Below are 25,457 nucleotides of genomic sequence, written 5' to 3'. Positions count from 1 at the left end.
AAATATTATTTCAACTTGAAACATTATAAAAAAAAAGTTTTAAAATAAAACCAACACGTTTCAGCACGTTTCTTAACTAAAAAATATTGCTAAATTTACAATAGTGTAGAAAGCTTATCTAAATAGAGAAAATTTATTATTTTATTTACTAACAGGTTTCGGTTGCAATAAAATATAAACTTGTCGAGTGAAATTAAATAATAAACAGTACTTAACAATGTTGCTTATTTAATAATTTAAAAATAAAAACAGTTTATTTGACTGTAACTTTGTAAATGACTGCTAACAACAAAAGTATTAACATAAAACTTAAAACCAATTTATAAACTTCAGTTTCTTAGACTATTTGTAAAAAAGTAAGTATTCAAGACAATACAAAAATAAACTTAACTTAAATCCAAAATGTACACACTTTATTATAAATTAAAAAATATAAAACTTTTTATAAATAAATAAGTTCAATTCCTAATTTTTCTTAATTGGTGTTGGACTTGACTCATGGTAACATTTAATAATTTTAATTAGTTAAGGGTCAAAGTAAGAGTAGTTCATTTTAAATCGTAGTATTTATAAACTTCATAAATAGAGTTATAATGATTTTAGCAGTGCTTGTAATAATTACTAAAAACGTTTTTTTTTTTTAATAACTTTAAAACTTATTAAATTTTTCTATGAAATTTAGCAAAACATGAATTTGCAAAAAAAAGTATGTTCATTTTTACAAGTAATTAAAAAGGTTAGTTGTTAAAAAAATAAGCTCCATAGCAACAAACGGTTACATGACAATTCAAATTAGGACAATTCAAATTCGGATAACTCAAATTCTGACAATTCAAATTCGGACAATTCAAATACGACAATTCAAGTTTCAACAACTCAAACACAGACAATTCAAATTCCGACAACTCGGATTTGGACAATTAATATACAAAAATTCAAATTCCGACAACTCAAGTAACGACAATTCAAACTTATACATTTCAAATTCCGACAACTTAAATTCGGTTAATCAAATTAGATAATTCAAATTTCATTATTTCAAAATTTAAAACAAAAATTCAGACAATTTACATTTATATAGTTCAAGTTTGAACAATTCATATTCGAATAGTTTTAATTCCAAAAATTTAAACTTTGAAATTTTAAACCTAAAAATTTTAATTTTGAAAATTCAAATGCCGACAACTGAAACTCCGATAATTGAATTCAACAACATGAAGAAAGTTTTAAGAATTGTTTATTTTTATAGCAAGTAACCACTTTTAGTTTTTGATATTAAAGCTTTGACAGCATTAGTTGTTTTGTTTAATATTATCTCAATTGATATACTTTAATTTTCAAATAAGTATAAAAGATAGTCGAAGTAAAATTATGTTTTATAACTTTTTTAATTTTTAAGTTTTCAAGTTTTAATAGGCTTTATAAAATGTAGACTTTTAATCTCCCTATTGTTATTATGTAGCAATGGGTAAACTACGGCCTTTGGGGCGAATCCTGCCCATAGAAATAAAATGACCGGCTCCCTAACTTTTAAAAATTTTACTGGATTTCAGCCCGCTGATGAAAATGAATGGTCCGCAAAGGTCAATATTACAAAAATTTTAGGTTATTTAACTTCAATGTATAAGTATTAGACGATAAGAAATGTCAAGTTTTTATAATAGTAGTTACCTTATACCTCCATCGAACTTATTTCAGTGTTTTTTAATTAAAGTAAAAAAGTATTTATCAAAAAAATTAATCAGTTATTGAGCTTTAAGCTAAACACAAAAAATAATCATATAAAAATGTTATACTTATTTAGAAAAATTACCTAATAACTAGTTTCAAACATTTTTTTCTGGCTTCAACTTGATTTTTTTTTTTGCTTAACTACTTAATTTTTCTTTTTTAAATTTTCTTTTATCAATCTTTTTATAACAATCAAAAGGCGTAAAACTTAACTTTAATTTAACCACCGAAAAACATCAAATTAAGACATAAGTTTTAAAATCGTTTAAGAGGCAAAAATAAACAGTTGGTAATGCGTATTGTGTTTTATGACATGTAAGCAAACTGTTCTAAGACTTGATAACTTATAAGAATTTGTAACTAATTAACCATTTATGCATGTCGAGAATCAACAGATTAAACACGTGATTTTAGATGTCAATGGCAACAACATTGCGTTTCTATGTCGAGTTCGTTTTGACTTATAGTTTCCGTTAATTTATTAACAACACGCTGCTTGGTGATGCGGTGTTTCGTCAAAAACAAAATAAAGGGGAACGGAAAACTGCTTTTAACTTTAAGAACCATTTAAAATAATAAAAGCCTACTTTTGTTCGTGGAGATTAAGGTTTGAATTTTGGCAGACAGTTTTTAACGACTAGCTATAAAGTTAAGTACAATTTATTTTAATAATGTATTGATTGATGACTGACGCTAACGATAATTTAAAAAAAATGACTGTTTACCACAAATTTATAGCTGTTAATTATTTTGTGAATAAACTAGTTTATTTTACTCAATTTTGGTTAGCTACCAACTGGTTAAAAAAAAGCAATACTCTATAGAGATTTCTTAATCAAATTTGGTTTTAAGAAAACAAGTGTTAATATTTTATTTTACCAAAACCATTTTTTATAATAAATTAAATGTAATAATAAAATACTTTTATCACAAATTTGATTTTGAATTGACTACTAATAAGTCTCTTTAAGTTTTAATTTCTATAGAAAGTATATTTTAAATTTAAAGCTTAAAAATATATAAATAAGCAGTAATGGGAAACTAACTTCTTGTTAAAGTAGTTTAATACAAATCCTCAATTTCCTAAAATATATCCTTTAGCTTAAAAATACTCACAGGTCGCAGTTCAAAACTTTTAATTTATCTTTGTAGTAAAGATTTTGTTTTCTTAACTAATTAAAATATTTAAATTTTTAAATATAACAAAGACTACAACTGGCGTAAATGGAGTTTGTTTTATTATTTTTCGAATGTTTAGTAAATAAAATATGTCATGTTAAACTCTTAGCTATGACTTACAATTACAGTAGTAATAAATATGATTATAATCAATAAACCTTGGTTTTTATTTTGTTGAATACTGGTTCGTTAAATATATTTTATTTTTAACTCAAACAACGTTTGTTCAGAAACAATTTTACTTACAAATCTAATTAAAATTTTGAACTTTATCATAAATAAATAAAAGCTTTATATCATAAAATTATATGTTTTTAACTTTATTAAGACAAATAACACACTCTAAATGTTCTCGAATGTAGAGTAAAAAGACATTATTTTTAGTTTCTGTAATTAATTTAATGGATTTTTAAAGATGCATAAAGTATTAAAAAATTTACATAAAATTCCATTACGTCTTTAACTAGAAGTTGATTAAACAATTTTCTTCTTTCTACAAACAGTCTAAAAACATACTTTAGAATATTATAAGTAATTGCTGTATACATTTATTATATTTATATATTTTACTATTAAGCTTCAGTAGAAATTTAAGGTGGTTTAGATCAATAGTCGTCAAGGTGCATACTAATGTACACAAAAATTTTTCAGGTGCACGAAATTTTTAGGGGTTAAGTTAAGAGATTCTCCTGTATAGCTAAAAGAGGTATTTTAGGGCAGGAAGATAGAAAAATGTCATATGTTGCCTTATGTGATTTATTTGACCATCCACAGTTTTCAAAATCATAGAATAAATCCCTCGAAAATTAATAACAGCATTTTTCCTTCCAGTTAAAATAATGTCATCGGTAAAAGAGAATAAATCTTTCCAGTGTACTTGAGGATTTTTAACAAAACAAATATTTTACAGTTTGAATCATAAACTTCACAGTTTTGTTTTACAGCACCTGCATGTACAAACAGTTTAGTTTTTATTGCCACTGGTTTATGACAAAACTTTTTTTCAATAGTTTTAGGTATGTTTGACCATGTGATAGCCACATGGTCATATACTTCAACAGTGTTTGATCTACCAATGTTGCTCACACTAACAATACTGTTGAACCCACCAGTTACGAAGCTCTTCTTTCAAATATTAAGTAAGCTACAAAAATTTTCCCGTCACTTTGGAATACGATTTTCATCATGGCCACCGATAACATAAACCATGTTGTTTATGCAAGCCGCTGTCGAGGCACACCGACCTTCTCTCTTTGTTGGTAAAATTCTCCCATTTTTGACTTCGCTAAGTTGTGCTGGATTATCTATGTAAAGCTATGAAGTACAAGAGTTAAGGAAGGGTATATAGAAAGTTATTAAAGCGTGGCGTTATAAAACATAAGAAATTTGTTAAGTATTTAAAATTACTTTTTGCTAGTAACTCATATGTAATAACATATTGTAGTACAATAAACAAGGATTGATAAAAAAAAACAATAATATACTAATTTACCGTTTTCATCAAAACTTGAAAATTTTGACAATTAAAAGTTTAAAAAATTAACTATGTTTAATGTTTGCAAGTAAAACTTTTGTTTATTCTTATTCGAAGTATTATTACTTTTCATTTGGTGTTTGATTGTATGTATTATTTCCCATTTAAGTTCAAATTTCACGGTTTTGTTTGTTTACCTCTGTTGAATTTTTCGTGACTCACCATGTTGTTGACTGCTTATATTGCTGTTAAACGAAAAATTCAACCAGCAAATGCTATATATAAGACAATTGTTTTAAAGTTAAATTGGATCGACTGCTTGAAACTTTAACCCTTAGTTTAGAATAGGGGTGGGCAACGTACGGCCCGCGGGCCGGATCCGGCCCGCAGAGTGAAAATGACCGGCCCCCAAACCTTTTTTAATTTTAAATGGAATCCGGCCCGCGGACAACATTAATCCGGCCCGCAAGTGAATGATCCGGCCCGCTAAGCATTTTAAAAATTTATATAAAATCCGGCCAGACAATTTAATTATTACAAAACTTCTACAAAACCTTTTTTGAACTATTTCATTAAACAAAACTGTAAGACTTTGACCCTGAAAACGTTTGTTAAAATGGCATATTCTTTTGTGGTGATAAAACACTATTTTGTTATAGTATCTTGTTCTGTTTTAAGTCAGTTGAAGTAATCCTTTCTCAAATTATCCAAAAGCAATTGTTTGCTGAAGTAACTTTGATGATCTTACCTACCATAATGTTTTCATAAAACATAGACGTGTAAAAAGTTGTTGTTTTTTCCAGATAAGTATTGAGTTGTTTAAAAGTAAAAAAAAATTATCTTATTAAACATCGACAAATTTTCTAAGTCAAACTGCTCAAATTTAATTTTTTTTCAAATGTTTTAAGTTTAGACTGCAATTTGCACTTTTTCTGCTATTGTCTTTTCATTAAGGACTTTTTGATTAAATATATGGTTAATTAGTGATGACCAATTGATGACAATAGTTTCACTTGATAATAAGTTTGGTCGTCGTTTTCCAGACTTTTAACAATTAAGTGAAGAATTTGACATTGTTTCATCACCGTCGACGTTTGACGACGAAAATGTACTTAGTAATATTGTTAGAACTGTTGAACTTTAATGTGGCAGTACACAAAAAGAAAAGTTCAAAATTGAAAAATTGACAGATTTAATGACTTACTTAACAAGTCAAAGTTTGTTAATTTAAATTAAGATGACAATAAAGTTATTTGGTCTGTTTTGGTCTACATATTTTTGCAAACAAACATTCTTAACCATGTATATAAACAAAAGTAAGCTGCGTTCAAATCTTACTGATACCAATTTGCAGTCATTACTGAGAATATCTACTTCAAATAAACTTCCAGATTTTAAACAACTTGCTAAAAACTTTTATGATCCAAAAATGCCTCATTGACTTCTTTTTAGCGTAATTATTCTTGCTAAATTCTTTAAACTTGACATTTAAAGTATAATGTGATAGTTTTTCGTTTAGTAATATTTTCACTAGTGAAATCGATCTTAATCTTAAAGTCTATTAAACTAAAAAGTTTGTTATGCTAAAAATACATATTAACTTCTTTTTTGTTTAAATATTTCGTTATTTTATGTTAGTACACTTATTAAAGTATTTTAGGTGCACTGTTTGATAATAATATTTTTAAAGTACAGAACTTGGTTAAATTTCGTAAGTTAATAATAACTATTTGATATTTTGAAAGTAAAAGTGATAAAATTTCAAGCCAAAGTAATTTGTTATCTAGGCTTAACTGTTTTTTAAATAAGTTAATTAGAAAATTTGAAATCAAACATATAATTTTTGTTACTTTTATAAATTTTTTAGATAGATTTTATGTATAATTGATCGACCCAAAGTTTGTCAACTTCTAAAGATGACCATGGAACTAGTTGTGTTGTTCGATACTTCATACATTTGAAAACAAACATTTCCGACCATAAACATTAACACGGATAATCTAACTTCAAACCTAATCGGTATTTTAGTGCACTTGCAGATTTTCCAAAACTGTCATGCAACTAGATTTAAACAACTCTAATACATGATCAACCTTAAGTGTTTCATCGAGATCTTTTTTTTTTTTTTTTTGCTTTTTATGGTAAAACTGTTTATTATATCAAATTATTTTTTGTTTTGTTTCTTTTATACATGCAAAAAATGTAATGAATCTTCTTTAGCTTAATCACATTAAATAATTGTAGTTTAATATTGTATTGTTTGTTAATTTTTGAACAAATATTATCAATATAAACTCCAGATAAAAATTTCCAAAATTAATTAATTTCGAATAGTTAGCATTTTTTTATGTTTTAGCTTAAAATGTTAGGCTCGAGTAACTTTTAGTAACCAAATATTAATTTTTTAGGACTAACTAGTATCAATTCGGTCCAGAGTTATGATATATATAGAATTATGAATACTTAACTAAATTTAACATAAAATTTCATACTTGAGAACCTTGGTAATTAATATATTGATTCAAAATTCTGAAATACCCGATCAATAAGCATCTAACCGGATCCAAATCTTCTTGAATTTAGCTTCCATTCGGATCTAAATCTTTGTCTAAAATTAGTATTTAGCCGGATCCGGATAATATGTTTAAAGTTGGATCCGGATCTCAAAAAAGGATTCAGCTGAATCCAAAAGATCACTAACTTGAAATGATCCGGCCCGCTGAGGACTATATTTTTCTGGATCCGGCCCGTCAAATATTTACGTTGCCCACCCCTAGTTTAGAAGCAACCAAGGAAACGTAAAATTAACTTTAAAACAGATTTACGAATAAGATTTTAAAACATATATATTAAGTATTTTTTCAAAGACTTATTAAGCATCATTGCCAGAAATAAAATAACCTGACTAATAAGTAGCTTATATGATTTTACTTAACAATTTATGATCGAGTAGTTTTATGAATCAAAATACATATTAAATAAAGATTGAAATGTACATTAATACTAAATTAAATAATTGTCGACCACCGTATTTAATATTTTACCGCTTTTTTGACAAAAATCAATTATTAAAGCAGTAAAAAGCTTAAAAATATACTTTTTTGCATGTTTGTTTTATACTGCTCTACTTGAAGAAGCTATTTGTCTTAGGAATAACTAAACACAGTAAAATTTAAAACGTTTTTTAGCTCTAAAAGCCAAAAAAATAAACTCTAAAAACTTTCGTTGATAAAATAAAAAATAACCTCATGTAAAAATGATACTTTTATAATTATGTTGTAACCTTATTTTATTATTTTCATGTACAATAAGATGATTAGTGTACAAAAAACTTTAAATGTGTGCTTATCAGAAAAAAGTTTACTTTACATAAAATAAATTAGTGTAACATATGATGATAGAGTTATTTTTTGAAACAGGTAGGTACAAGATTCTGCAATATACAAAACCCACCATACGAAAATCTTCGGCCTGCAATGTAATTTTCAGCTAAAACGTTTTCTAACTTGAGCAAAAAAACATGTTAACTCTAGGAATACAAACTACTAGTGTTTTATTCTTTTTTTTTTATTACATATTTGGTTATAAAAGTGTTCTTTATATGTTAATACAGTTATTTTATGTTTGTGCGGCCCGCGGAAGACTTTTACTGTACAGTTTGAACCGCAAACTAATTTTAATTAGTCCCTGACTTATCAAAGACTGCTTACCGAAGCATAAGTGATTATTCAAGTCAGAATAATTTACTATTTTTACTTTATTATAATAATATGCTATTCAAATAACTCATCAAAAAATTTGATCTACTGATTATGACATCACTACTAAACAGATACAACTTTTAACAGCTCAAAAATTTATTGTAAATTGCAACTTAGTAAACTATGAACTAAATCATAGAAGTTCAATAATAAAGTAAAAAAAACCAAAGAGTAGAACATAAGTTTAAAAACAAACAGTTCGTAATGAAAAAGAAATCTTGTTTCTTGATGTGGATTATTTTTGTCTTAACGATCAAAACCTCTTTGTCTAGTAATGTTAGTTCTCCTATTCTACAGTTTATACTTTTGCACAATATAAAATCTAACAAAACAGGACTTTTAATTATTGAAGGAGGTTATAAAGAATTTTATATAAAAAAAGTTAAATATGGTTCTTAGAAAGTTTGTACTTGGTAATTATCAACTTTAATTTAACAAACCTTATTACAGCTATAATTAGAACTATATTTAATTGTCTTACTAAAAGTGTTTTGAACTTAGTCAATTTAAATATCAACTAATTACAACAGATTTTAAATTTACGTTTATTGCAATAAAAAGTTGATCTCAACCAAAAATCATTAAACAATGTTTTATTAATAAATTAGAAAGTTGTAAGAAATAAAATAGTTTTGAAACAGTTTACAGGTTTCATAGACATTCAAAAAATATATAACATTGCAGTCAAAATTAGGTAAAACAAAATAGTTAGAGTATGTAAAAACCTGAAAATTTAGAGATTATTGCCTGCTTCTACTAACTTTGATTTCAAAGTTTACACTCTAACAAACAATTTTGTAAAAATCGAGTTTAAATTATGTATTAAACTTTATACTTATTTTATAAGTTTGTAATATGTTTATAAATACAAACAGGAAGTAAAGACACGCCACAAAAGAAATGCTTGGAACTTAGGAAAGATGATCAACTGCGCCACCGGCGGGTTGAACTTGAACTTTTTAGGGGGCGCCCCCATTAGTGCGACTATTTACAATAATTACGGCTGTCACTGCGGGGTCGGGGGATTGAACTACCCTTTGGACGTTATTGACCTGTTAGTTTTAACTGGTCTTTTATCTTTTCAGCTCTAGCTTAAAATGTTTTATGGTGTTTGTATTCACGTTGATTATGATCAGTTTTTATTTTGTGATTTTTGAACATGAACAATTAACTAGATGTAAAACGACCTATAAAAAGTGACGTTAACAACAGTAAAAAAATTCAATAAATATTGAAGGTTTTATAAAAAAGTTGCAATACTTTTTAATTATATGATACTTTAAAGTAACACTGATGATTTTAAACTAGAGATTCAAAAGTTTTTAAGATGTACTTTGAACAGTTAGTAGAAGTTTAAATTTAAAAGTTCGTAACTGAATATTGAACAACTTTGTTACTTTTTCCACGAAAATGACTAATGTTAAACTAGAAAACTTGGTTACTATTAACAATTTAAGGGGATGTTACTACCATGATAGATGTTATGATAAAATAAAGAAAAACTATAACAAAGTGAGCTACTATTCAAAATGCAATGAAAAAACCAATACTAATACGTGCAGTAAGTTTTAAATGCTTATCTTTTTAAATGTATGGATATTCTATACTGTTTCGAAGACATTTAAACAAATGTTTTATCTTATAAATTTTTCTTTATCTTTTGTATTCTTACTTCATAAAAAAACGCTTGTAAGTGTAGTAACAAGGCTAAAAAAGAATGTTTGTTAAAAATTGCGTTGTTAGAGTTTAAAATTGTAAGCTGAGGCATTTAATTAAAACATTCTAATGGTATATTAAAAACAAAACAGTAATACGAGATGGAGACAGAGACAGCTTTAAAAAATGCAATTGTGATAGGCAGTTGGCTATTGGTTGAAAAAATATCAAAAGTTTTACAACAACGAAAACCGAAACGCAAGAAACAAGGACAAATGCACGAACAAAATTCTAAATTACAAACTATTCACCGATTTTAAAAATTGGTAATATAATATTAGTTTTGCAAATTCGATGCAAATTCTACCATGTTTAGTTTAACTTGAAGGTTTTATTAAACGGGTTAAAATTATATTCTCACAGTTTTACCTTTAATAGGCCAGAATTTATTGAATTTTGTAAACCTTGCTGATACAAACTTGCTTCTTTTTGATGTTACAAAAAGTTTTCAGCCAAGTAGTACATTAAAAAAGAACATCATTGTGGTCTCATTTATTTATTATCATAAATAATTTGTAAAAAGTATAGTTGTAAAGTTAAATTACAGTGATAATACAAAATTATTTGATCAGCTATTTTCCGGTGCTTAATTTATTTAACAAATATAACAAAATACATTTCATTTTCTTTAAATTTATTTTAGTACTTTCGTAGTAAGGCTCATCAGAAATAGTTTCTTATTAAATTAGAATGAATACAAATTGAAATAAAATCATACTGAAGTTAAAACGTTTTAAGATATAAAATGACGTAATAATCAAATGTTAAAAATTAAATAAGTGCTTATGCTAAACACATTTAGTATACTAGTAAAACTCGTTAGATTTAAAACAATCTAAATAAACAAGCGACAAAATTTAAAAATAAAACTATACTTAAAAATAAAATTTAACAAGAAACTAATTAATTTAAAATTATAAATATAAGGATTTAAAAAGTCTAGTTTGGTATACGAACTTTTTCTGCTCACATAAACTGAGCCTTAAAGATTCAATACATAAGGCTTTCAGAATATGTAATTGAAAAGAGTTCTCCGCTCTCACTAAGACTGAAAAATTGTCCTTTTTATAATTCAAAACACACTCAGGATTGTCCAACAAATGTTGCCCAATCGCCCAGAAGTATTTTTTCGTTGGTTTCTCAGAACGGCCATCAAGCTAGCTTTTCAAGACTTTCGGAACATGTTGATCGATTCTTACATGAAACCTATGAAACAATTCTTACAATTTTGCACGAGGGGACACTTTTGCACGGCGACACTTTTGCATGAGCGTCACTTTAGCACGAGGTGACACTTTTGCACGGAGGGTCACTTTTGCACAAAGGGACACTTTTGCACGGCGTCACTTTTGCACGGAGGGTCACTTTTGCACGAGGGGACACTTTTACACGTCAAAACTTTTGGACGACGTTACATTTGCATGGCGATATTTTTGCAAAGCGTCGTTTTTGCACATCGTTATGTTTTCACTGATATACTTATGAACTGCGAAAATTTTCAACAATCAGTCAATTTTAAACGGAGCTTACCTTTTGCTCGCTTCTAATTTTTAGTTAGACGATTTTTTGTTAAACAACGCAAGTTGTTTCGAATGAATAAAATAGTAGTTTTATTGTGAAATTTTACTGAAAGTTTTTATTTGAAGTTTTACGCAAAACAATATAATAACGTACCACAATACATTAATTCATAATTATTATGATTTAAAGCTAGTTTATTTAAATTAACTAGATTAATACACCTACTCTGATTTTAAATTAAAACAATTTTGAATACTTTAAATAAAAACAATCTGAATTTTGTTAATTTTTAAACAGAAAGATAAACTTAATTTATTAAGGCTTTTAAACAAGAATCTAAAGTGTTAATTTTTACTTTTATTCTCTTGATGTTAAAATTAGCATTATATAGTTGTTAAAAAAATATTTTTATTTTATTTCAATTTTAAACAATTGTTAAATTAAAAAAAAAATTATTGATAGTTTATGAAGTGTAAAGGTGTTTGAGATTTACTTGATGTTTATTTTTTATTTTTTTGTTTCATTTTAGCGTGAGAATTTAGAAAAAAATCTAAGCTTAAGATAGCTCTTGCTTTTTCAGTATTGTATAACGAATACAATTTTACAATTAAATCTGATTATAATAAAGCCTTATTTTTATATAAGGCCTTTACGAATTTAACAAGTTAACAAAAACAAAATTTTTTAACTTATTTGTGAAAATAGTCTAGAACTGCAAACTTTTTTGTAAGCAATAATGAAATAAATAAGTTTATCAATTAATTGAAAATTAAAATGGTACGAACACCAGATAATATTCCTTCGTATTTTATTAAACGTACTACTTATCCTATAATTTATAAATATATTACCAATATTTAATTGTTCTCTGCCAAAAACAATGGAAAATTTATTTGTTATACCAATACACAAAAAAGGTAGCAATTATAACCCTCCAAATAACATAAAAAAATTTTGACAAGTAGCTTTGGCAGAATCTTTCAACATATAATTTATATAAAAATACTTGATCATCTTATGTTTTTAACAACCTTATATTCCTTAAACAATTTAGTTTTCTCCCTAACTGAACGTTCTGTTTTCAATTACTAGATTCCTAATACTCTTGGTTGGTACCTTATTTAAGCAATATGTCTACTAAGTTTTCTATACAGAGTAAAAGCTTTTGACTCTGTCTCTCCATTTGAAAAAAACGAGTTATTATTGCAATACAAAATTTATAGTTGTCTGGTTAATTAGTTAAAAAGTTTCTAAATGATATAACTTCAGAAGTTGATGTTAGCAGCAACATTAGCCTTTTCGCAGATGACAAAAAAATATTTTACCAATCGAATACAACTTTACAATATTTCTTAGATATAATTTACGATTAGCTTAAATAAATCAAACTAAACTTTGAAAGTACTAGTTTAAAATTTGAAAAAATACATACAACAATAATTTCCCTTAAAAAATTATTTTGTTTGAATTTTATAAAAATGTATTTGTATAAGCAATTTTAGGATATTTAGTGTCAAGTTATATCATAACTAAAGTGTACTGCTTCAGTTGCAATTGTTAAACCTACACTTATCTTATTAAATATTTTAACAGCCAATTGTGTATTCAAAAGCATAAAGTTTCGTCATACAGACTCTTAAAAACTTGGTTTAAACGTCTCTTTAATACAATTGTTAGAAAAAAAGTATCAATTTTAGTCTAAAGTTTATTATCAGAAGTCTTAGACTTCGTTTTGTTAAAACAAAAAAAACTTTAAACTACTTACAATTTTTGTACATAGATGCCGATGATAAACTTTTTAAACACAAGTTTGATAAGTCTTTATAAAAAAAATATTCAACATACTAAATTATTGTTAACTAAGTACTACTTAACTCCAATTGAAAACTGTAAAAAATTCCCGTAAAAATAAATTAATATGAGTTTAAGGTTAAGTTGATTTTGATAAAGCATAAGAAATTAGATTACTCCAAACAATGCAATCCAGTTCATACAATTTTACGACATTGTAAACGACGTGAATTCCCATACAAAGTGTTACGAAACGTACTGCGTATAAAATAAATACGTGTTTTAATTGATTTCATGGTCGAGTTTTACATTTCAGTCCACTTACTTAATTTTTATTTTTTAGTTGACAAAAAATAATATTTCTTAAACCTTTTAAAAGACGTGTTTTAGTGTGTAAGAAAATAAACTCAAATTTAAACTGCAAGCTATGCAGAACCTGTTTGGATTCGGTTTTAATATCTGTTTGCATAGTTTTTACAATAGACTTAAACAACGTAGACTTTTAAAGGGTGTTTAACAACTACAAATTTCTTTTTGTTAGTTATTTATATAGTGCAGTAAGAATATTACTCAAAACTATTTATACGACAGTTTCTAATATATGATAATATTTTATATTAGTGTTTCCACTTAGTATTTTTTTTAAAGGTGTAATTTAAAACACAACTAATATTTTTGTATGCAGGCATATAAAAATAATGCAAAATAATACTTAATATTTAAGTTTACAAAACAAAACATTTTTCATTTTCCAGAAATAAATATCAAAACCAATTACATCTTTCTTTTCAAATCATCAGATGTTTACATTCTTTATTTAAAAACAATTTGGAATATGATTTATTTTAGAATCATATTTAGAGCATATATAAAGTTTAATCGTTAATCTATAGCAGAATATGGTATATTAGTCTACACTTAACAGTTTCTATGACATCAGCCGATTCAACTACGTAATTTGTCAGTATTAATACGTTTTGCATTTTTAATCAATCTTTCAAGCAAATATTATTCAAGCAGTATACTTGACCGTATAATTAAAGTTTATTATTGACTATTTTATTTATTATGTTTTAAATAACATACTAAGAGATTAAGAGAACTACCTTGAAATATTTTAAGTTGAAATTAACAAGCTTAAGTTTTTAAAGTTTATATCAATTAATTTTTAATAAGCTAGTAATAGAATTAGTAAAGAACTATAAAGAACTTTTAATAGCTATTTGTTTATTGATGTTTTTAAGTTATATTACTATGAAAACATGTGTCAAACGTCGTATTCTGTATAAATAAATTTACAACTAAAAAACAACGAGTTCTTACGTATGTAATAAAAACATGTTTATGATATTTGGGTGCATCAAAGTTTATAAAAATTTCCATGAATTGCAGAAAAAAAATTCAAATGAAATTTACAATTAGGTATTTATATATTTTTTATACCAATTTATTTCAAGTGTTATTCAAGTAGAAAAAATACATTTTTAAAATAATTGTTTATTTAATTGATTACATTGTTGTGACTATAACTTTTTGTTCAAGTACAATACATGATCTACTGTCAGGTGTGAAAAACCTTTAATGAACCATTGTAAATAACATTACGTTAAAAACCTTTGTAAGCAAAATAATTTCTAACAAACTATTATGATATTCTAGTTTTCAGAAAAGTGTTATGAAAAGAAGTAAATTTCTTTAAGCTTATTAAAAATCAATTTTTATAATGTACTTAGGCATTTAATTTTATATTTAATAAAAAGTATAGACTAGTACTTAGACGTTTTTCTGAGTAATTATTGTTCGTTTAATTAGATAAACAAGTACATATTTTTTGATGTCAAAAAGTTTACAGGTCATGAGTTACGTCGTCAATTAAAAAATACCTAGAAGTTGCTGATTGTTAATAATCAAATTTCTGTGTATTGTTTGTTTTTAAATGTCAAATAAAGCATTTGTTTTTTATTATAATGACATATTAATTTGAAACAGTATGTTCATATTTTAACTATAAATAATTGTTTTTGAATATATAGAAAAAATATTATTTTTTATAAATTCATGCATTTATGCGTTATTACGTTTTAATTTTTAATATTTTTAAAGTTTTAAAAAGCTCATAACAACAATTTTTTTTTAATTTATAGAAAAAAAGTTTAAAAAACGTTTTCTAAAACCAGTTTAAACATTTTAAATAGTTTATATTTACGCTTAAACTAAAAAAAAATCCACCTCGTGAGAAATTCCACTTGAATATTTTGTTTAAAAATATTTCTAATGACAAAAAATTGCCTTAAGTTTACGTCTATATATAAAGTGATAAGTAAAAGCATTTGTTTAAAAAGTAACAACGATAGTTGCTTTCAAGTTTCAGACTACGTCTATAAAACTAAAAATAATACTGTACTAAATTATTTTATAACCATTAAGTTAAATATATCCTTAACGTAGATATTACTCATTAAATTTTAATAGTTTGTTTTATATAAATTTTGCTTGTAATAATTAAAATCTTTATATAATTCATTGATATCTAAAAGAAAAATTTGTAGAAGTTAAACACAACACAACAACAAAACTTTTAATTTTAATTAAATTATACTTTAACTGTTTTTTTTTAAGTATTGTGTTTATGATTAATATTAAAAATGAGTATTGTTTCAATTTTTACTTTTTGTAACTAAATGTGTAATATATTTTTAGTTTGTTATAACTTAATTCCGTCTTTATTACAATTCCGAATAAGTTTTTATTTATTTGCTATCCTTTTAAAAGTTTCTATAAGAATTTTTAAAGTTTTTATTTGAATTTTTCAAAACTATTTATAGTATAGCAAGGTAATTTTTTAATATCAAATTATAGTTTTATGTTTAGTTAGTGCTTTCTTAATAATTAAAAAGTAAGTGAGTTTTTATTCTAAAATTATAGTTTCTCAATTACGCATATTAGAAACAATAAGTTAATTACAGTTTTTTAAAAATACACTTCTAATAACAAATAAAAATGTTTCTGAAAACACAACGGTCTATTTTGCAAGATTAAAAGAATTTAAAGTAAGTTGTAACTTAATAAAAGCAATATTAGTAATTCGTTCTACTTTATATTAAACAGAGATAGACAAAATACAGCATACTGTTTAAATTTAGCTAAAACCTTATAAAAAAAAAAAAATTAAAATCATCCAAGATTTTCAAGCCATCGATTGAAGTTCTGTTTTGTTTTCATCAATGTCATCATTTTCTTCGCACTGTAACAAAAAACTTGTAAAACATTAGAAATTATTTTAATAAAATTGTGTATTTTTGATTTACAAATTTTAAACAGATTAAGTTAAGTTGTCATATTTAAAGATAAAATATAGATTATTTTCGTTAGTGTTACGTCTGTTTCAATCATTAAATTTAGTTTAAGCTTTTTGCTATATTTGCAACTGTTTACATTTTCAACGATAGATTAAAACTAAATTTTCAGATATTTATTATACTACGGTATTTTAACAAAAAAACTTTATAAATAAAAACAAAGTCAAGTCGATAAACTTTTGATTTTTGCATTGTGATACTTAAAACATAATTTCAAGATTTACCGTTAGTTGGTGCTATTGAGGTGATTAAATTAAATAGATAATTTGAATAAGAATCCGAAAAAAAAACAATAAACAGATGACTTAGTTTAGCGTAACACTTCGGCTGAACTTATCTTATGCGTCTAACTCATTTTGTGTAAGCTTTTACTTGCAAAATTTGTTAACCATATTAAAAAGTACTCGTTGTATATTTTTGCGAAATAAAACAAGTTGTGACTTTGTTACAAATCGATCTTTAACTGTTTTTTTTTATTTATATTGAGTATTATTATGCAATTTCTGCTAAAGTTTTATAGATACGCTAGCTTAATTTATTAACTTAAAGATGATGTATAAGGTTTAATTTCATTTGTTCATGTAAAAACTCTAAAGCAATAACAGAAAGTCATAAATTTTTTCAGAGGCTTACAAGACATCCTTGTACAGGTCTATAAGTTTAGTTAACAAAATAAAAACGCTTGTTAAATCTGATGATAGAATTCTTATAAGGTCTACCGATAACATTATACTAATTAGTAACAGTACTACTATATTACACTCCCGTACTACTACAGTTAAAACCCTGCTGCATCATTACTTCTACTTAATTTACAAAAAAGAACCGTGTGAAGAAAAAAACGCTTTATAATTTTTAAGATTTTTATTTGTTTAAATACTGAGCCTTTATATGAAATATAGCGGAAACTGGTCACAAGAAAGTAAGCTTTATAATATAAAATGCACCTTTGAATTGTACAGTTTTTTTTTACAGTTCTTACCTAACTTCTGCACTTATTAGCATTTTATGTACGCAAATAAAAAAAAATCATTACTTTAGAAAATCTATCAAACAGCTAAAACAGGCGTAACTTCTAAATTTGAACCGAACTAATTGTATTGAAAAAAAAGTTTAAAAATCATAATAAAATATACTTACCAGAGAATAAAACCAAACATTTTAAAGTCGAAGTGCAATTTATTATTTAGACTTGTACTACTTAGGTACGTACTTCCTGTTTAGTACGCACTTAATAGCTGTATTAAAAGTTCATTCTTAAGGAAAAGGTTAAATTATTAATTTCTGTTTTTCTCTAAACTGACACCTAACGGTAAAACAAATCAGTCTTAATTAAAGTTTAAAAGAAAACGTTAACTTGTCAATTCTAAATGCAATTTACTTTTACGTATTCCGAACTATTTACCTTCCAAAACACTTGGTCTTCGTACAATTCGTCATGATTCATTCTGTCGAACAGCGGAAGTGACATGATCAATCCGGTTATTGCTCCTGTCACTAGGGAGAGTGCTATGCAGACTGCCAGCGAGTAGATTTGGAACGCGGCTTGATCCTCGCGTTTGATCAGTATTTCGTAGCTGAAATTTAAACGTGACTAAATAACATGTTTCGTTTTTATGTTTAGCATCTTCCAAGTTAAACTTGAGTAAAAACTAAAAAAACACCAAAAAAAAATATTTAGTTAGTTTCAATGGTACTAAATCAGAAATAAACACTAACTGTAAGTTTGTATAGCGTAAAATACATTTGTTAAATAAACTTCAACCTATTTAACTTAATTCAACCTACCTATCTTTGTATTGTTCTTTAGTGGCGAGAGATGCGAGTATTGCACTGATGCAGGCTCCTAAGATTCCAGGCATCCCGTGAAGATTGTGCACTCCGCAAGTGTCGTGGAGACCTATCTTCTTCTGAAGAAGTGGCTGTAAAATAGTTACTGCTTAGTTGCTTTGAATCTTAAACTTATAGGTGTTTAGTAGCTACTAATGCAAAAAAAAACAAAGCTTTTAATGCTGATGGGTGCTGAACATATGTTTTGATGTAACATTTGTTTTATGTAATCAAGTACAAATGTTATACTTTATAGTACTTAGACTTTTAAGTATGTTGCTTTAAGGATATCTTGAATGTTGAACAAAACAACTAAGATTTGTAATTACAGATTTGTAATTGTAAAACAAAAAAATTAACTTTAGATGTACCATGGTGCTTTATTTTTAACTTTTATCGCGTAGTTTTTTGTTTAACTTGTACAAAATTATTTTATATTCTGTATCAACCATTGCAGAGAAAAACAGAACTTAATTAAAAATTATATTTAAAGTAATCTACTTCTATGACTTATGTTTATTTTTGAGATCAAAAGCTATAAGTAAAAAAATATCGTCTACAAAAGACAAAAATGTTCTACTTTTTTTTTTGATATCAGCATTAGTTGCTTAATCGAAATACTTTTTATAAATGTAAAAACAAACTAAAAGGTGATTTATTATAAATAACTAATACATTTTTGTAGTAGTTATTAAAGTATATTAATATTGAACTTTGTAGTATATAGTTATTTGCCTTAACTAAAAAAGAATGCTCAATTTACTGGAATGTAAAGAGGTTATTTAAATATGTTTTTGCAATTTAAATATTTCTATTCACGAACTTTTCAAAGCAATATAATTCGGTGGCAAAAAAATTGCCAACTTTTCAAGAAAATTAAAAATATTAACTTTGTATTAAAAACTTTTAATTTGTTTTATACACTTTAAAGAATATTGAACTGTTTGCTTATTATTTTGAAATTATTAAGTTTATTTTATTTACCTGAACATAGTAGTATCCGAGCGTAGAAACAATACCGGCAACTGCCCCCATTATAAGTGCAATGTACGGTTGAACGAGGAAATCTGCGTTTGCCCCCATTATAACACCACCTGCCAGTGCTGAGTTTTGTACGTGAACCTGTAAGAAATTTGAAAGTATTATAATCTTTTGAATGTTCTAGTTTGCAAAAAGAGTAGTTTACCAGAATGTAAAAATAAATTAATCGACTTCGTTAATTATACAATCTGCTATTTCAATCACACCGCTTGCTAAGCCTGTTATAAATTTTTCAAAAGTAAAAACATTTTTATCATTTTATTAGGTGTTAAAGTACAATAAACATGTGCTAATACTGGGTTTTGCAAACAGTTTTTTAAATAGTTTATTTATGATGAATTTGGCGTGATTGTTTTTATGGATTAAAAGAAAGCTTGACCTACTTGACCGCATTGATTACACCATCTGATACTTAAAACCCGCCGCAAGGTTTTAATATTTTTTTTAATTTTTGCATAACACTAATTGCTAAGACTTCAGTGAATAAAAAACCAATAAAATAACAATGACTTACTCATTTTGATAAAGAAAAAAAATCATATCAAGACTCTTTAAAACGAAATAAAATGAGCTTTGAAAGATTAGTTATAAGTTGAAAATATCCAAAAAAAATTTTTTTTATAAATAATTAACAAACAGTTAATAAAACGGTTTTATATACAATTTTCAAGTGAAAATTGATTAGAGTTTTTTTTAGTCTATATAGTTTGCAATTACTCACATTTGTATTAAATAATAGTAGTACATTAGTTATAGATGAAAAATATAAACTAATTCATTAAAAGAAAACTTAACTTTTTTTTATTTATGATAACCATTTAAAATTCTATGTTTGATTTTTATTAACAACTATTTTTATTTGAAAAAGTTCTAGTGCTGTTGTCATATCTGTCGAACTACTTTACAAACTGTTTTATGCTTTTTACGTGCGAATACTTTTGTTTTTTATTATTAAACTACTACAAAATATAAATTAAAAAACGATTTATATATGTATTTTACTCAAAGTTTTTTTTCACAGTTTTTAAAGTTTTTAACATTGACAATACCTTACTGTTGTGTAGTATATAAAAAACTTAAAATTATCCGGAAACTTATGTATCAAACTATTAATTTTCTAAGTTTAAGCGATATTCGAATAATCAAAATTTTTAGAATATCTAATTTAACGACTTATACGCTTTTAAAGGATTATAGTTGAATATTATTTAAATGTGCAACAGAAAAATTCTATGCAAGTGATCAAATAAAATAGCGTGTATGAAAATAAAGTTTGTCGCTACAATTAATAAATAAGCGTTCTAAAATTACTTTTTCTTGTGATTAAAAGAAGTTTTTTTTTTAATTTCATAAGAATTCAAGTGTACTACGTTTTTAGCTTACAAAACAAAGAGTGCTTAACTCCATTATGAATTCTTTTAATGACCATTCTGTTATTACTTTTGCTTTGAACATTCGCGTTAATTGATTTTTGAACGTCATATTTTTTAACGGAGCTACGCCTTTAGCTTAACAAACAACAATTGCTACAATTTTGATTAGCACAAAGTCATTTATCGGAATGTAAGTGGGTTTTTTATAAAACAACTTTATATTGAAATATTTCATTTTCTTTTATTGAAATTTTTTAGCAGTATAAAACTAGCATCACGATGCATTAAACATCAAGTTTATGACAATACGTATCTTATCTATTATATAATAATGCTTGCTTGTGTTTCTTATACTAATGTTATTTATTTTAAAAGTATTCAAGCAACATTTTTTTTTCAACAATTTATTAAAAAATCAAACATAAAAATTATTGATTAGACTTCAACAGAAATCAAACAATTTTGCTTTGTTGTAATTTTCACCAAGTGTAAATTTTAAATTAATATCATTTGAATATTTATTTATATTGAAAAGTATGTTAGGTGTTATAAACTTTTAAAAATACCCCACAGAACTTTTAATCGATGTTCAAGATCTAGTTTACTATGACAAAATGATGAATTAAACTCCTGAAAATGTAAAACACACACTTCGAAAATATATTTTTAACTATTTTCTCGAAGTTTTCAGTGATGCAATTAAGCGCTCAGAAAAAAGAAACATAAAAAACCTTTCTTTTATATATGAAATATATATATATAACTAATTGTTTTTTTTCTACCAACTACCTAATTGCATAAAACTAAGTACTGAAGATAAAGTAAACGGGCTTAAATTGCACTAATAACATGTGTACATAAGCTTTGTTAGTAAGATTAGTAATTACAACTAATCTATCAAACTTGTTGTTCACACAAGCACTGCTGTCAACGTGACGTTAGTTTGTTAAATATATCATACATGTAAAGTATATGATACAATTAATTTTATTCATAGCGCTCAACGTAGATAAATTACATGGTAATTACCGAAAATATAACTAACCACTTTGTATTGCTTGTAGTTTTTATAACTCTACCAACCAGGTAACATAGCTAACTAAGTTTAAGAAGTAAAAACTAGAAATCCTGCAATTATGACGTCACTAACCATGTCGAACTTGTTGTCTTTGTTCAAAACAGCCGACAGTGCAAAAGTGCTAGTAGTGCATGCTGACAAGGACATTATCGTGTTGATTATGGCCCTTTGTCTGTCCGCCCCGGTGGCAGGTCCCGCGTTGAAACTCGGCCAAAACAACCACAAAAACAGTGATCCTAGAATTGTATCATTAAAATTAAATAGATATGTTTTAGTTTGCTACAAAAAATTGTTTAAAAATACGTCTATAAATTTAAGCATAGTTTTGATCTAATGCGTAAACTCTTCGAAACTTTAGTACAAAGTTATTGAGTTTTATATTAAATACTTTTTAATTTTTTTGCTTGATCTGTAAGATATTAGATATTACAAAATATAAAAAACAAGTTAAAATAAAAGTTACATAACTACAGGTTTAAATTGAAAAGAAGTATACAGCTTGTAAAGATGTTTATAATTATATTTTTTAAGTTTTGTACAAATACAATCAGAATAATAGTATCTTTAGCTGCATATTACATCTATTGCACCCTGCATGTCTTTATATTTGTTTTTTATTAATTTAATTTACATTTTTACATGGTATTTTGAATTATTTAGCTTAAAAAAAAGTGAATCATAACATTTCCCATAATGAAAAAAAAACGAACCAATCATAGCGAAGAGATCAGACTGGTAGGAAGATCCTTCCTTTTCATTGGTAGAAGGAGCGAATTTGCTTAACACAAATGAAACAGCGAGTCCGAAGTAGCAAGCGAATATGTGAATGACAATTGTGCCTCCTACATCGGTGAGCTAATAAAGTTTTACACTAGTCGGCTAAATATTAATATTAATATAGATATAATCGTCATGTGTTATAAGTATGAAACAAAATTTTAAACATGTTAGTATTTAGTTTTGTAGCTTTTCAAACAGGGTGAAGAAAACCGCTATGTATAATTTTAAAACTTTTCAAAAGTTCGACGTAAATATAAAACTAAGCCTTGCATCTGTCAAAAGTGTTTGGTTAAGCATCATAAGAAACAAATGTTCAGTTAATAAAAATGTGGTTCTGCTTTAAATTTTGATAAATCTCGTTAGATATTCTATTTAATTATATTGGATTAGTGATTTATGTGGTTCTTCGTTAAGAATTTATTACAGTATTTTTTTAAAGAAAGTTTATTTTTTTAATGCTACATTGATTCTTTATATAAACAATATTTAATTTTCTTAAATTGTCCTGGTGTATTAGCTGTTATGTCTGTTTTTACAGGCATTAATTTACTAGCTTACTAAGGGCATTATCAAAACTACTTAAACTAATAAAAACAAGTTTAAAAAAAAGCTTTATTGTTTCTTTTGAAACATATTTTTCATATATATTAAACAATAATTTTTTAAATACTAACTTGCAATCCTTCAAGACAAACGTAGACACCAATGTTGTAAAACACCACCTCCAAAGTTGCCATGACAACCAGTTGCGTGGGGCTGACCACACCCAATACACAACAAAAAGATATCAGGATGGTAGCCACCGCGAAATCGGCGTGGAGGAAACTGAGGTATTTAAGTTTTAATGTTTTAAGTAAATTAAGTTAATGTTTAAGTTTTAATGAATTAAATAAACAGCTACTTAATTTTTTTTATAAATTTCTTTACCCGTTTAATCGTGTTATGATGATTAAAAATAGACCGGGTTAATTAAGACGACATCGTACACCATATTTATGCTGTTGTGTTATTCGACTAATCATAAAAAACTTAACTTTTATGTTTATCTAATTAAAAAACAGTTAAAAATTGGTTATAAATTTCTTACCGCGTTTAATTACATAAACCATACAAAATTTCAAAAAAGTTACCATCGTTCATCACTCTAAAGTGCGCTTTTCTTACAGATCATAAATTTAATAGTTTAAATATTGATCTAATTTCCACTTAAAAACCTCTCAAAATTGAGCTTAGTGTTTTTTAACAAAAAACTTAATTCAATTTTGTTATATATAAACAAACTAAAAACCTCTCCAAGCTAAGCTTAATTGTGCCGTCGCTTCCCACGTTACCGAACCATCCGTTGACGAGAAGCGACCACTGTATGACGTAACAGGTGAGGAGAAAGTCGAAACCCAGCGAGCCGTATCCGTGACGTTTGAGGAAGCTCAACAGGAAGCCGATACCGACCAGCATCATCACGTGCACGTCTTGAAACACTGTGTGACGTCATAAAATGTTTTATGTTTATATAAATACTGTCATTAAAACTTTTATTTTTTGAACTGATTTAGATTGATGCAGATGATCTTATTTTAAAAAAAAAACTTCTTGATTTGATTGTCAAGAATATAATGTATCATTTTAAAGCTGTTTTCAGCGCTGTACAAAACTGTAAAAGTTAATCGGTATATTAGTTTGATTTATTGAACAACATTCTTGTTTCACCTATTTTAAATTATAAATGAATTAATATAAAGTTTATAAAGATCATGAGCATATGTTTGATTTATTGAACAACATTCTTGTTTCACCAATTTTAAACTATAAATGAATTAATATAAATTTTATAAAGATCATGAGCATATGTTTAAAATTTTCGGAAAATCGTTTTTAATACTTATTTAATCTGAAATAAAACATCATAACGGTTTATATTAGTCTTAAGTTTTAATTAAGTTGAAAACTTAAACTATATTGAACTTTACGAAACATTATAAATTACTACAGAAATTATGTCACTGAAACAAATGACACGTACGAGGGTAAAGTTCCGCGTCTTTCTTCAAAGCATCCTTTTGTTCTTGTGACGTATTGTTCTTGGGTCCGGTGTGATCGGGATCGTACTCCACGAAAATTCCGAACAAAATAATGAAGACTACTTGGGATGCAAATAAAAATCCCGATATTAATCCCCTGGTGTTGCTGTGTATAAAAAACATATTCAACTTGCGAAAAAAAAAGTTATTTGGAAATGTGCATGGTGCTTTTAAATAAATTTTAGATTAATATCACTTATTTTTATTTTTGAATTAATACTATAAAATCTGACCGAAAAATCAATGTGTAATTTTGGTTAAGTTATTGTCATAAAACTATATCGCTAACGCTTTTAATAAATTAACTGTTTAAGAAATTTAGTTGTGAAAAGTAAATGACATGCGGTTTTTTATTTTTGTATTATTCCATTTCGGCATTGAATTTTTTTTTTAATCCTTTTGTTTCTAAATAAGTTAACCGTATGAGATTCAGGTTAGTACAGCAAGCTTAGGAAAAAATTGAAGCTGTTGCAAAGTTAAATCAATTATCTTCTGTCCTTAAATTACTAACAGTTTCTATAAAGTCTTAAAATTTTTCTATTTGTTTAACATTTTAGTTTACATGACAATTATAGTAATTGTTTAAGTGTTCCTAGATAGCTTATACCTAAATGTGTTAATCAGTATAACTTAAAAAATCAAATAACAAATAACTAAGTATGATTCCATATGCTTATTATACGTAAAGCTACAACAATCAGTTGTTTGAAACTAACGTCATTTTTCTAATTATAAACTTTCCAGC

General features: G+C 26.1%; 1 protein-coding gene across 1 annotated transcript; it reads right to left on the bottom strand.

The window, feature by feature from the left end:
* Positions 1 to 16,304: 16,304 nt before the first annotated feature.
* On the bottom strand, positions 16,305 to 25,433 carry LOC145841644 (ammonium transporter Rh type B-A-like). Its single transcript, XM_082948996.1, has 10 exons — positions 25,429 to 25,433; positions 24,655 to 24,818; positions 23,923 to 24,112; positions 23,309 to 23,459; positions 22,565 to 22,709; positions 21,927 to 22,090; positions 19,347 to 19,484; positions 18,321 to 18,454; positions 17,938 to 18,109; positions 16,305 to 16,417 (listed from the first exon to the last, which is right to left on the bottom strand). Exons 1-10 carry the CDS (start codon positions 25,431 to 25,433, stop codon positions 16,361 to 16,363), a joined length of 1,320 nt encoding a protein of 439 aa, XP_082805122.1. The 3' UTR covers positions 16,305 to 16,360.
* Positions 25,434 to 25,457: the final 24 nt, after the last annotated feature.

This window comes from Thalia democratica, chromosome 7 (assembly GCF_965202585.1).
Source record: "Thalia democratica chromosome 7, ktThaDemo2.hap1.1, whole genome shotgun sequence".
Lineage (NCBI taxonomy): Eukaryota > Metazoa > Chordata > Thaliacea > Salpida > Salpidae > Thalia > Thalia democratica.
The sequence above is the reverse complement of the archived record's forward strand: the minus strand, read 5'-3'. Positions and strand labels throughout refer to the sequence as shown.